The sequence below is a fragment of the Carassius auratus genome, chromosome 11 (genome assembly GCF_003368295.1).
Source record: "Carassius auratus strain Wakin chromosome 11, ASM336829v1, whole genome shotgun sequence".
NCBI classification, from domain to species: domain Eukaryota; kingdom Metazoa; phylum Chordata; class Actinopteri; order Cypriniformes; family Cyprinidae; genus Carassius; species Carassius auratus.
The window spans coordinates 2,014,116-2,028,240 of NC_039253.1; the positions used below are offsets into that span (position 1 = coordinate 2,014,116).

Here is a 14,125-nt window from a genome sequence, read left to right on the forward strand (position 1 = left end):
GTGGCCCAAAAGAGGTGCCGGTACTCTATTAGAGCATATATATATATATATATATATATATATATATATATATATATATATATATATATATATATATATAATTATTTTTTTTCATGATTCCCCTTATCCCCTGAGGTAACAACACCTATTGAAGGGGTTTTATATACAGCAGTCAACAGATGACCTTATAAAAAAATAATAAATCCTTTTATTAGTTTGTGGATTTGCTTGAGCTAGAAAGAGCTACTGAACTTACATAAAATGTGCAAAATAATTTTGAAAAAATACCCGTAGAAAGAGCTACTGAACATAAATAAAATGTGCAAAATAATTTTGAAAAAATACCTGTAGAAAGAGCTACTGAACATAAATAAAATGTGCAAAATAATTTTGAAAAAATACCTGTAGAAAGAGCTACTGAACATAAATAAAATGTGCAAAATAATTTTGAGAAAATACCATTAGAAAGAGCTACTGAACGTAAATAAGATGCGCAAAATAATTAGTATTAGTTCGGGAGTTCGTAGCGGGATCGCGAATCATTTAGGTCAGTTTGGGGATCGCGAATCAATTGAGTCAGTTCGGGAGTTCGTAGCGAGTTCGCGAATCATTTAGGTCAGTTTGGGGATCGCGAATCAATTGAGTCAGTTCGGGAGTTCGGAGCGGGATCGCGAATCAATTGAGTTAGTTCGGGAGTTCGGAGCGGGTTCGCGAATCATTTAGGTCAGTTTGGGGATCGCGAATCAATTGAGTCAGTTCGGGAGTTCGTAGCGAGTTCGCGAATCATTTGAGTTAGTTCGGGAGTTCGGAGCGGGTTCGCGAATCATTTAGGTCAGTTTGGGGATCGCGAATCAATTGAGTCAGTTCGTGAGTTCGCGAATCATTTGAGTCAGTTTGGGGATCGCGAATCATTTGAAAGAGTTCGGGAGTTCGTAGCGAGTTCGCGAATCATTTAGATTGAGTTTAATTTTTCATAGAATTCATAGAAAGTGGTTGATAAAGTTGCATCAAAGTAAAGTTTGATTGGTCGTAAAGCCTTTGACATCAGCAAGCTGATAACCCAATAGATTTTACTATCCTAACTCTGCAGAAACATATGGTTAGCATTTATTCTCTACACTCTGCAGTCAGAACGGTTTCGGGGGACCATCCTCCGGCTGAAAACCACTGGATATTAGATTACAAGGACTGATTTGCAAAAAAATAATAATGATATGCAGGAATCACATGTCAGTCGCTGCAACTGATAGTCTACATTAAGCAATAATCCTGCCGTTCTGTTTACGGTTTGAAAATTGATTTATTTTTTAAGTTTAAAGCCCATGTGGCTTTGGTTGCATCAGAAACAAATTAATAAATAAAAATACATGCATACTTATTTTTCCCAGAGGTTACAAGTTACTGAAAACTATGCACAGACAACAAAAATTTATTATTAAATGTATAAAAAAAAAAAAAAACATGGATGCCTGGGTCTCACAAACTGTACTATTTTTGCACATTGTTGTTTTTCGGGGGCCTATTTTTAACCCGTGGCCATGTAAAGATGTTGTTCTTGTGCTGCTGAAACAGAAACTCTGTCCAAAGCGATCAGGCCGATGAAGGCAGACGAGTGCATGAAACTACAACAAGCACAAGACTAAAAACAGCCTCGCGAGAAAGAAGCCGTCCCAGAACAACAGGGCAGTTCAAGGGAAAAGCATAGTCCAGACAGGGTTATTATTATTGTTCAAACAAAACATTATTATTACTTGATATTAAATAAATGGAAACAGAAATACAATAAAAACTGCTTAAACTTTTATTGAGCTAGTTGCCAAAGCAAAATGTTAGTTTTTTGCTTAGTTTACCATAAAGTACTAAAATAACAAAAGATAAAACTTAATAAAAAATATTTTAAAAAATAGCCTATATTTAAAAAAAGGACCAAAGATTAAAAAAAATGTAAATAAAAACAAAATATTAAAATAAAATCTAAAAGCAGACAGTCTAATATGTAATTAAATAAAATTAGTAAAATAAAATAAAATAAAATAAAACCTCGTATTATCAGAAACTTCAGTTCAGGTCTCTCGTTGCAAAGATGTTGTTTTTTCCCAGCTTAGAAAAACTAGTGCCACATCTGCAAATCTGCATCTGGTACACAAGAGGTACGTTACCATTGACAAAATAAACTGTAAAGCACATAAAGGAGCAATATATCATTAAGAGATACATTATTATGTATTTAAAGATCCAGATCCATCATGCATATATCAACAAATATCACTTAAACCAGATTAAAGTGGTTCATCATCCACTGTGAGTTAACTGGATCTTGTTTGCTCTGAATAATATGGATGTGTACAATGGTAATAGTCCGGTCGTCCAGCAGATGGACGGATGGTTTCAGACCCTCCTCCTCTCAAAGCTGCTTATCTGGACTGATGGTCCAGTGCTGCTCCAGACTCCGGCTCCGGCAGATGGAAAACACCCTGATAATTCCCAAAGAGAGGATTAAACTCAACCTTCAGCAGGCCTGGACGAGAACTATGGGATGCTCCAACCATGCTCAGGATGTATATTTGAGGAGGTCACATGACCAGGAAGTGACTCTCAACACATACAGTCAGCAGGATATACGATGCCACAGGTCTAATAAAACATGAAAAGCAATGCATAGGTAACACAACTCTACCTAGATTCATGCAATTGAGCATGTGAACAGATATAGAAGTCAGCAGAAACCCCTAACCAAGGATTAATAGTCAATTCTGTGTCGGGATGGAGTTGGGAGGATGGTGATCCCAGCTGGGATTCCCAACATCCCAAAAGTAAACAAAACAGTGCATAGAACAATACTGACATCTAGAGGTCACTCCCTGCACACACACACACACACACACACACACACACACCATAAGATATAATAAAATAATATATATTAATATAAATTATTAAATTTTAAAGAAACAACAACTTTGTCATATACATTCACATAGTTATAATATAATTTTGTAATGAATATATAATTATATAAAAAAGCATATGCACTAGCAAACAGCACTCATGTTTTCTGTAGAATTAAAAAATAATAATTAAAAGTAGATTTTAAAGAGATTTCAAATAATATTTACATAATTTATTTATTATTATTTATAATCGTGTGTTGATGTATGCTAACATATATTATATGTTTTATAACATAAGTTTTATTTTTAAGGTTTAAAGCTGTGGTCTTGTTTACAAAATAATTAATTACATATACAATCCCAGATATAATTATATAAAATTATAATTATGTTTTGTTGTAACTTGTCAAATTAATAAAAATATATTTCTCACAAAACTGCTATTTTTTAACTAGTTCATCTGTATGTCTCTCCAACAAGTCCTGATGTCCCTCACAGATGTCAAAGTAAAGTGATATTGTCTTCCTATGAAACATTTCTTAAAACCGTTTTTAAAAACAAAAGAGGACGTTTTTATGTCTATGGCACAGCAAGACTTTAAACTAAACACAAAAGTCCTCTACAGATGAACGAATGAATCAACTGCTGCTGCATTGAAAGCGATCGACTCATGACTCAAATCATATCTGCATATCTCTACACAATCACTGCCATGCCCATCGGTCTGAAACTGCTGACTTCATGCATGCACTGACAAAAACAGGTATGATAAAGCACTTATTACAACCCAAGAGTAATATATAATCTATATTTCATAACAGAACAGTGATTAATAAAAATATACAAAGGTCACCCTCATCCAAACAACCTTCTGAACTCTGAAACTAGGTCAGAATTAGTATGCTTCATATTACAAACTCAGAAACTTCAACTTCAAATTCATTCTAATTTGGTTATTTACAGGGTGACAAGAAAACCGACAGAGAATAAAGCAGTGAAGTTCAGAGAGATCGATGAAAGGCAGCATAAACGATATGTGTGACTTCATTAAACCGGACACAAACAAACTAAAACCACAGAACACATCCAATCCATCACTAATATTTGTAATGTTTTCCCTCCACAATGACGTTGTGTTCTGCAGAATGATGTCATTACAGAACTGGCTTTTGATATTAAAGAGATTAAACACAATGCAAAATGTATTTTTAATGATCTTTTTCTTCTGAATGAAATATATAAATGTTTTCATGAGACTGACATACAAGTTTAAAGATTAAACGTACTAGTATATCAAACTGGATCATGCATAGCTTTTATACAGCCTAATAAACTATTATGATAAGCACCACAGAGCAGAGAAAGTTGAAAAAGGAAAAAAATTATAAAACCATCATCAGGTTTGGAGAAATGTACCATTGCATAATTTGTTCATCAATGGATGCTCTGCAGTGAATGGGTGCCGTCAGAAAGAGAGTCCAAACAGCTGATAAAAACATCACAGTAATACACAGCACTACAGTACATCAGTTAACATCTGGAGAAGACAATCATCAAGATGTTTTTAACTTTAAACCATTGCTTCTGACTAAAATCCAGTCCATAATCCATAAAAACACTTCCTCCAATGAAAAAGCCCATCTGCTGTCATCTCTCACATCAAAATCCAGCCACATATTTATTAAGAGCTGTTTTGAACTGTAAACGGAGCTCGATCTGTGCAGATTTCTTTCTTGATTCAGCCCAGAACACTTTTCACTCATATTTTAACTTGAAGCAGCAGTTTGAAATTAAAATCATCTTATTCATGGATTTGTTTCTTACAAACACGCAACCTTTGGCTTCAAAAGGTGGATTATTGTGATGTTTTTATCAGCTGTTTGGACTCTCATTCTCACGGCACCCATTCACATCAAGTGAAGGAATCCTACATTTCCTACATCTAGGACTGCCTGAGGGTGCATAAAATGTCAGCAAATTTTCATTTTTGCATGGACCACAGGCATTCCCTTAACATCTACATTGAAAAAAAAAAACTACTTTCACTCTGATTATTTTCCATAAACAATTACAAAAGAAGCACATTGAAGTAACATGAAATTTTGAAGTATTTTCTTTTAAATTTTTGTTTTATTTACAACTTTTTTGTACAAAAAAACAAGAATAGGATCTTATAAATCTCAAGAGAAAAGTATTTGTACACTGCTTCACATTGAGTGAGTTTAGTGTCTGCTCAGCAGCTGACCTTCATGAACTGAAAACTGATTACAGTTTACCTTTCACCTCTGCCAAAACCAGCTTCTCAAGAAAGCTAGCTGGTGTAGTTCTGCTGTGTGTGTCTCGCACGCAGTGATCAGTCAGACTGACTCCGAGCCCTTGTGTTGACTCAGAAATGGAGATTTCTCACGCGAGCCATACCTGTGGGAGGATCTACAGCATTCTCCTTCCTGAACTACAGCATAAATACTCTGTGTGTGTGTGTGTGTGTGTGAATCTGAACCTCACCGGGACGAGAATCCACCGCCAAGATGAGTCAACTACCAGCTATAAATCAATTAAAGTCTACTATGGAGAGGGCAGCTAAGATGAAGGATGAAGACAAGCTTTACAAGCGAGAGGGAATCCTGTACTCCTCGATCCTCAGCCCTCCAGAGACCCTGGACAAGTTAAAAGAGCTGGAGGCCAGAGAGGATGACCTTATCCTGGTGGCATACCCTAAATGTGGTGAGTAAAAGTTTGCATTTGTTTCTGTAAGACGTGCATGAAGAAAAAGTTGAATCTACGAGTCCTTAAACTAGTGCAAAGGCTGCTGGTGGAGTCAAGTTACATTTATTGTTAGTTGCATTGCCTTCTTTTGTCATGTTTTTCACAGGATTTCTCTTGCATTACTGACTCGTGCAACTGCAATACTGGACGCTGAAGACTGAAGTGATTCTGTGCGTTCGTGAAACTCAAACACTGGTGTAAATTGGTGCGCCCAAGCGAATTTACATAAGAATTGGTTTTTACAAACCATTCACACTGAAAATGATGACATCTCATTGAAAGTGACAATTTACATAACGCAGATTTACAAACTCAAAACTGTCTTTTGAACGATTTACATTAATATTGACACACAGAATGATTTTACAAAGACAATTCTTTCATGGATTTATTGTGGGAATTTACCTTGCATAAGAAATTAATTCATACTTTCATTCTGCTTGTGTTTCATGAATGAAACCTTGTTGCAAAGACTTATTTCACAGCTCTAAACTAGATATTAAAGACTGACATATTGCCTTAAACACATATCCAGATCTTTCGTTCCTTAAACAAACAACCTCACGTATCCCGATTATCTTCAATGCACGACACACATTTATGATTACGTAATAATGAGCAAATTATGCTCAATGTCAAGCAGTGTCATGCATTCATAAAAATCAATCACTGGTGAAAATGTATGCACTCAAGCAAATTTACATAAGAATTGTTTTTTACAAACTGAATGTGACAATTTACAAAATACAGTTTTAATAACATACAGATATTATTGCAATGAATTCAATGTGACAATTTACAGTGAATGCTTTATATATAATATAATATGTAATTATACTATAAGAATGCTTTATACATCCTAAAACTGTTTATAACTGATTTCTAACAGGTTTTAACTGGATGCTGTCAGTCTTGAGTAAAATCTTGAATGCTTCCACTGGGAAGAATGAGATCCAGCTTGAAAGACTCCCTCTGGTTGAGTTTTTACCTCCAGATGTTCAAGAGGTCAGTAACCACTCAAACAATCTGTAATTCTGGAAATGTTGACCCTGAACACTCAAAAACATCAGTGTATTATTATAGTTTCACACTGTTTGTGTGACAGAAACTGGCTGAAATGCCACCACGGAGGCTTCTGGGAACTCATCTGCACCCTGACAACATCCCTCCCTCGTTCTTTACTAAGAAACCAAAGGTCAGTAACAATGAGTGCACTTTGAAGCACACTGGAGAGGTCACATGACACTAGATACCAACTACACAAGTGCCAAACCCACCGACGGCATTCACATTCACTCTTAGAGAACATATGTTCAGTTTTGGTGCAGTTTGATGTCTTTTGTAGAGGAATTAATACTTCAATTCAGCAAGGGGTGCATTAAACTGATCAAAAGTGATAGTAAAGCCATTTATAGTGTTATAAAAGATTTCTATTTCAAATAAATGTTCTTCTTTTGAACTTTCTTCTCGGCGCTGTTTTAACAAAAATATTGTGCAGCACAACTGTTTTCAACATTGATAATAATCAGAAATGTTTCTTGTGCATCAAATCAGTATATTTTCATGATTTCTGAAGATCATGTGACACTGAAGACTGGAGGAATAATGCTGAAAATACAGCTTTGATCAATTACCTTTTAAAATGTATATATTCACATAGAACACAGTTATTTTAAATTGTTATAATAACACAGTGTTATTGTTTTCAGTGTATTATTGATCAAGTAAATTCAGACTTGATGAGCAAACTTTTGAATTATGGTAAACATAATTTCTATCTATACAAGGGGAGAAAAGAATCAGAATTTGACTATATTTGGTGATGTTGGATGTAACCAAAATCATAACTTTGTGAGGATTTGACTGAATATTATTTAGACAGTATAGAGGATAACTGAATTTGGACAAATTTCAAAACTATTGCATAATGCATAATGCATCAGGTGAATTACTATTCTATGCATTTTGGTTCAAAAGTTGCATGCCAAAAAAAAAAAAAAAAAAAAAAAAAAAAAAACCTAGGAATTAGTTTCACGTAATTTGTTTACTAGGAATAAAGATGAATTCAGATTAGAGCAGAACGTACTTTTTCTCTCATCTTCTACATGGTCTGTTTTCAGATTCTGGTGGTGTTCAGAAACCCGAAAGACACACTCGTCTCTTACTATCATTTCATGAACAAGAACCCGGCTCTGCCCAACGCTGGGCCGTGGGACAAGTTCTTCTCAGACTTCATGGCTGGTGAAGGTGGGAAAACATTGAATACTCAAACTTAAATACTGAAATATTTAAATTAACGTTATGTAGGACTAAAGTTATTTATGTTATTTATGTTTCCTCTTCAGTTGCCTGGGGCTCTTATTTTGATCACGCTCTCGCCTGGGAGAAACGTCTAGACGACCCAAACGTGATGATCGTGACGTATGAGGAACTGAAAGAGGTAGAGAAACCTGCTTTCAAATCACTGCCTCGTGTTCATTGACTGCTGGTCTAGAAAATCAAAGTGAAACTTTTAACCGAATTTGAAGCAAACGAATGTGCAATGATAAAATAACATAACCGTTATTAGCTGTGTATTAAGTAAATAAATGACTTCTTGATGACTTTTTAAGCTGTTGAAACATCTGAGACTGTCCTGCTGTTCACGCAGAACCTGTCAGAAGGTGTGAAGAACATCTCAGGGTTCTTCAAGCTTCCTCTGACCGATGAGCAGGTCAGCAGCATCGCTGGAGAAAGTACGTTCAGCGCCATGCTGGAAAACTCCCAGAAGTCTCATGGCAATATGGGCAGCATCTTCTTCAGGAAAGGTAAAAAAAAAAAAAACCTTCATGATCGAATCGACTCAGATGTTTATCTTCAAATTCTTCAGTTGCAGTATTCTTTACATACAAGAACTTAAATAAATAAATAAAGGTATCATATCTTGCAATTCTGCCATTTTTTCTTTAGAATACAATTTATCTCATAGACATTATATCTCACAATTTATATCTCTGAGAAAATGTCACGATCAGGAGATGTTAAATGACCTTAATATTTTTCACAAATCAGTTATTTTTACAGAGCACAAAAATGATCAATACTGCTAAATCATCTGCTAAAATCAGCTTAAAACTGCGGACTAAAATATCAAAATTATACTGCCAAAAAAGACTTAATGCACAGATCTATTCTGACATATGGTGTCAGATATTTTTGTCGTATCCTTTGTCATGGTTATCAATGTCAATCATCACATCTTTGGATTCAAATCCGCATTTAAAGGGATAGCTAAAAAACAACAACAAACAAACAAACAAACAAAAAACAAACAGCTTCTGGTCCCCATTGACCTCCATTATATATTTTTTTCAATACCCACATTATTCAAAATATCTTCCTTTATGTTCATCATAAAAAAAGGAAATATTCAAATTGTGAATGATGACCATTTAATTTTTTTGGGATGAACTATTCCTTTAAATACAGCTGTCAATCCAGAAACGTTGCAGTGTGTGGCTAGTAGCATTAAAAATAAAACCGTATTGAAATTAAAAATCTCTTGTTTACATCATTTACATTAAAGGATTGCTTTGTGTTCTCCTGTCACATGTTTTGCCTTCAGGTGAGGTGGGCGACTGGAAGAATCATTTTTCTGATGCCCAGAGCAAACAGATGGACGAGCTCTTCCAAGCCAAACTAGCTGGAACAAATCTCGGAGCCAGACTGAAGTATGACCTTTACTGCCAATAAATGAGACGACACCACGAGAGCCAGCGGACAGAGAAACGCTTGACTTCACAGGGATGTACGGTCATTCACGCGGGCAGCTGATTAAACTCCATTACTTACAATAAGAACAAAAACCTCACCGTCATTAAACCTCATTCTGTGAATATGATAACATTGAACATGTTTGCAAGATGCAATATTGGTCTTGGGTGTCCCTAGAATGAAGTTTCAGCCCAAAATGCCCAACAGATCATTTATTATTACAGCTGTAAAATGTCATTTTTTCAGGATGTCAAAAAAAACAAAAAAAACAACAAAAAAAAAAAACGTTTTTTTTTTTTTCTGACTTGGTTTAAAGGGGATTAAAAATAAGTAGCGGGTGTGTTTTTATCATTACAGGGTGGTTGTGTTCACACACTGCTAACACACATTTATGTCCAAACACCATGTAAAGGTGGATTTTGCATAAAAGGTGCCCTTTAATTCTCTTTCAGGAATATCTATTGCAAATGTTCTAGAACCAGACTCTAGTTGGTGCAATACTTCAGTTCTAGTCTAGTCCGTGTAATAGTTCAATCCCATAAACTTCAGTAAGTACTGTAACATAATCTATAATGAGTTTAAACGGCTCTAATGGCTCACAGACAGCAGGATGAAAATGATGATAAATGCACATAATAAAATGCCACCGACCGTAATAATGGTGCATATTTAGGACAGCAAAATAAAAAGAATTATCACTTTTATAAAGGAAGTAAAAAAAATTAAAAATCACTTGCATAGTTTTTTTATTTTCATTTTAGGTAAAGTGTTAGCAATTTTGTCGTGTTTGTTTAATTTGTTTTTGTAGTTTTTCCTTTTCATTCTTTAAAAAAAGAAAAACATGTTATTTATTTTTTTATTTTTTTATTCATCTCATTAAAATGAGATTTTTTTTTAATATTAGTATCGTTTTATATTGAAAATATAATTATTTTTATTATATTATTACTATTATTTCAGATAATGTTTATTTTATAATATATTTTGAATAATTTTTGGATGCATTGAGGATAAATAGGGTTGCTTTGTATTTTTAAACCAATTTTTGTCAAAAAGGACATTAAGAATCAGAGCGGATAACACTTTCGGTTCATTTGAAAAAAGCTGCAAATGGAAAGTCATGTCAGGTGCATTGCATTGTGGGAATGCGATTCATTTAGACAATTACAGTTTGTAATAAGTACTGCATAATCCATCCTTTATACCAATTTGCACACTGTGCATAGTTTATATAGTATGCTATTCTTAACATAGTTTCATCAGGAGTATCCCATCATTCCTAATGAAGTCTAATTACAGCCGTGATGATGTGCACCGCAGATGACCCCTACATCAACAGCACATCCTGGAAATGTGACCGCGTTTTTCTTGTCAAAACAAGGTGATCAGTGAGGAAATGCATAAAAGTGCTCATATCCGACCAACATCATTCAAACTCTAATTTAATCTGATGTCAGAGTAATGCCACCAAAACAGGAACATGTAGACCACAGTGTCATACTGTATATACAATCTGAATGTGAATCATTCAAGCATTTTAAAAGTTATAGATTGCTACAAAGTCTACAATCTATGGTGAGGAGCAAACACTGTGATCTCTGGCTCAACGGTTTATAACGGCAGTAAAACAGCTGATGTGGGTTTAGTTTAGATATGGAGCAGATGTATTTTAACGCTACTGGGATTGATCAACACTGGTATGATTGATATGTTAAAGTACCATAACTGGCTCTTCTTATATCAAAACCTGGTAGAAAAACTCTGTGCAAAAACATGCACTGCGCTCAAGAGAAAACAGGGTCAATTCAGCATCAAATCAAATAAATCATTGGTAAAAAGGTTTGATTTGTTAATATTTTTCCTAAAGAAAAAACAAAATAAAAGCCATATTAAATGCAAAGAATAAGAGTAATCCATTATTTTGTATTGCAGGTCAAAATTAGCCAAATTACAAGGGGGTAAAAATTACTTTGGAAAAAATCATATTATTTTCACACAGAGATCAGTTTGCATATTAGTAAAATCTTTTGACTTCAGCATTCTTCGTTGTATTATATTTCAATGGTGAGAGTTAATTTTTTTTGTTTTGTTTTTTTTGTTTGCATGACTGTTGCTCAATAAGTCACTTTACTTAACATAAATGGCATTTACTATTTTTTATCTATGTATTTATTTCACCACAAAAATATTACAGAACAACCCAAATTTATTTTCAATGAGAAGTATGGTTTTGCTTTTATAATGTTTTTGTTTCTTCTGTTCAACAAGGCTGGATATATTTAACAGAAAATACAATACAAAATCTGAAATATTTTTACAATTCAAAACTACAGTATTCTATTGTTATATATAGTAAAATGTAATTTATTTCTCTGATCAAATCTGAATTTTCAGCATCATTACTCCAGTCTTCAGTGTCACATTATCCTTCGGAAATCTGCAGCTCAAGAAACATTTTGGATTATCAATGTTGAAAACAGTTAATATATTTATTTCTATTTTATTTTCATATATTATATAAATGTATTCACGGTTACTTTTGAAAATTAATTTCTTTAAATAAAAGTCATACTGATCCTAATCTTTTAAACAGTGTTATATATATATATATATAGGTTTGGGAAGGAAGTATATTGAAGGATGATTATGTCTGATTCATCATTGATGAACGCCACTCACTACGTCAAACTGAATCAAACTCTTTTAAAATGCAGACCGAATATAAAGTTTTGAAACTCAGCTAAACACACAAAGAAAAAAGCAGTGTTCCGGGAAAACTAATCTGGACCAGAATGTCTCATCTAGATGTCATTTATCAAACTGTTGCCATTTATTCTGCTCCACTCAGGAGCCAACGAACCATTTCGGCAAATAAGACAAAGCACAAGTACAAATGTCACACAAACTGGCCTTTTACTGCGTTTACTGGATTCATTTGTTCAGTGTAAAAGGAGGGTGAGACATGACAAATCACAAAACAGCTAAAGATGCCTAAAACCCCTCAAACATGCTCTTTTTTTATTCATTTTATGTGCATTTGTTTCTTCACTCTAATGCGCTAATAAAGGTCAATAAACATCTATTAATAAGGAGACATGTCTGTCTATATTTTGTCGTGTTGCTATTATTGTATATAATAGTCATTTTACATACTAAAAGATTAAAAATATGTATCCCTTTGAAGTTATATTCAGCAATTATTCATATACAAATGAACACTGATGATTTTATTTTAATAGTCGCTCAAAATAATTATATTCACAATATAGTTAAAAAAATTGTTTATTAAAAAAATCATAATGCTATATTATATATATAAAAAAATATATATAGTTGACAAATAATTGTAAAATATAAATTACATTTTTTAAATATAAATTATTAGGTTATATTAAATCTATTTACATGGTTTCATTGGAAATTGGTCGGTAATCCGTATGCTAAATAACTATTTTATCTTAAAATATGTTTACATTATAAATATAATATTAAAATATATTTAACAATAATATATAGCTAATTTTAGATTTTGTTTTATTAAGATTAATTTATGGTGTTTTCATAATATTGCATTATATATTCAATTACTTTCTCCACCCAAAAATAATGAATTGTGAAATATAAATTATAATTTATTTGATACATACATTATATTTTTGCATGGTATAAATACATAGTTTTGCACTGCTTTGTGTTATTTTCATAATATATTAGCAAAAATATTGTTTAAAATTAATGTATAGTATTTTCATAAATTAAAGATTAATATCACCCCATAAATAATGTGGATAATATAATACATCTGAAATAGAAATTATAAAATATTTGAAATAGAATCCGATTTTGTCCTTATTATAGATGTTTTTTAGATTGTGACAGTATTTTCATTTCATTAATTTTCGTTTATATGGATCATATGGAAACTATTAGCATCAGTTACTTCAAATTAGTGTCATACTTTCTAGGTTCATTAAAGCACCATAATTATTAACTGTGATGAATCTAGAACATAATTACAAGCTTGTTAATTAGTGGCTAATTTCCATCTCTGGTTTTATTGTGACTGTCATGCAGAGATTTAGTCTGAGGGTCATTCAGAAGCAGCCGCAGGAAATGATGTCCTTAGGGGGTCATTACAAACTCACAGACCACCATCACTGCAGAAACCCAGAACCACTCACATGATCATTACACAGAGCTGAATATCACAGAGACTTGGCAATCACACAGAATACACAATACCACAGCAACGCGCTACAAACATATTCAACAGCACAGGAATGCGCTACAAACATAGCAACACCACAGCAACACACTACAAACATATTCAACAGCATAGCAACGCGCTACAAACATAGGAACCCCACAGCAACGCACTACAAACATATGCAACAGCATAGCAACGCGCTACAAACATAGCAACACCACAGCAACGCACTACAAACATATGCAGCACCATAGCAATGCATTACAAACATATGCAACAACATAGCAACGCACTACAAACATATGCAGCACCATAGCAATGCACTACAAACATATGCAACAACATAGCAACGCACTACAAACATATGCAGCACCATAGCAATGCACTACAAACATATGCAGCACCATAGCAATGCATTACAAACATATGCAACAACATAGCAACGCACTACAAACATATGCAACACCATAGCAATGCATTACAAACATATGCAACAACATAGCAACGC

At 33.7% G+C, this 14,125-nt stretch overlaps 1 protein-coding gene across 1 annotated transcript; it reads left to right on the plus strand.

Moving 5' to 3' along the window:
• The first annotated feature begins 5,384 nt into the window (after nucleotides 1-5,384).
• LOC113110720 (sulfotransferase 6B1-like) lies at nucleotides 5,385-9,423 on the plus strand. The gene is made up of 7 exons (XM_026274874.1): nucleotides 5,385-5,615; nucleotides 6,547-6,662; nucleotides 6,763-6,852; nucleotides 7,778-7,904; nucleotides 8,003-8,097; nucleotides 8,308-8,464; nucleotides 9,262-9,423. Exons 1-7 carry the CDS (start codon nucleotides 5,420-5,422, stop codon nucleotides 9,387-9,389), a joined length of 909 nt encoding a protein of 302 aa, XP_026130659.1. The 5' UTR covers nucleotides 5,385-5,419; the 3' UTR covers nucleotides 9,390-9,423.
• Nucleotides 9,424-14,125: the final 4,702 nt, after the last annotated feature.

Excerpts from the sequence above, each read along its gene's own strand:
- LOC113110720 (XM_026274874.1), top strand. The coding sequence starts at position 5,420 with ATGAGTCAACTACCAGCTATAAATCAATTAAAGTCTACTATGGAGAGG. Across the intron at positions 6,853-7,777 it reads TCTTTACTAAGAAACCAAAG|ATTCTGGTGGTGTTCAGAAA; the intron begins GTCAGTAACAAT and ends GTCTGTTTTCAG. Across the intron at positions 8,465-9,261 it reads CAGCATCTTCTTCAGGAAAG|GTGAGGTGGGCGACTGGAAG; the intron begins GTAAAAAAAAAA and ends TTTTGCCTTCAG.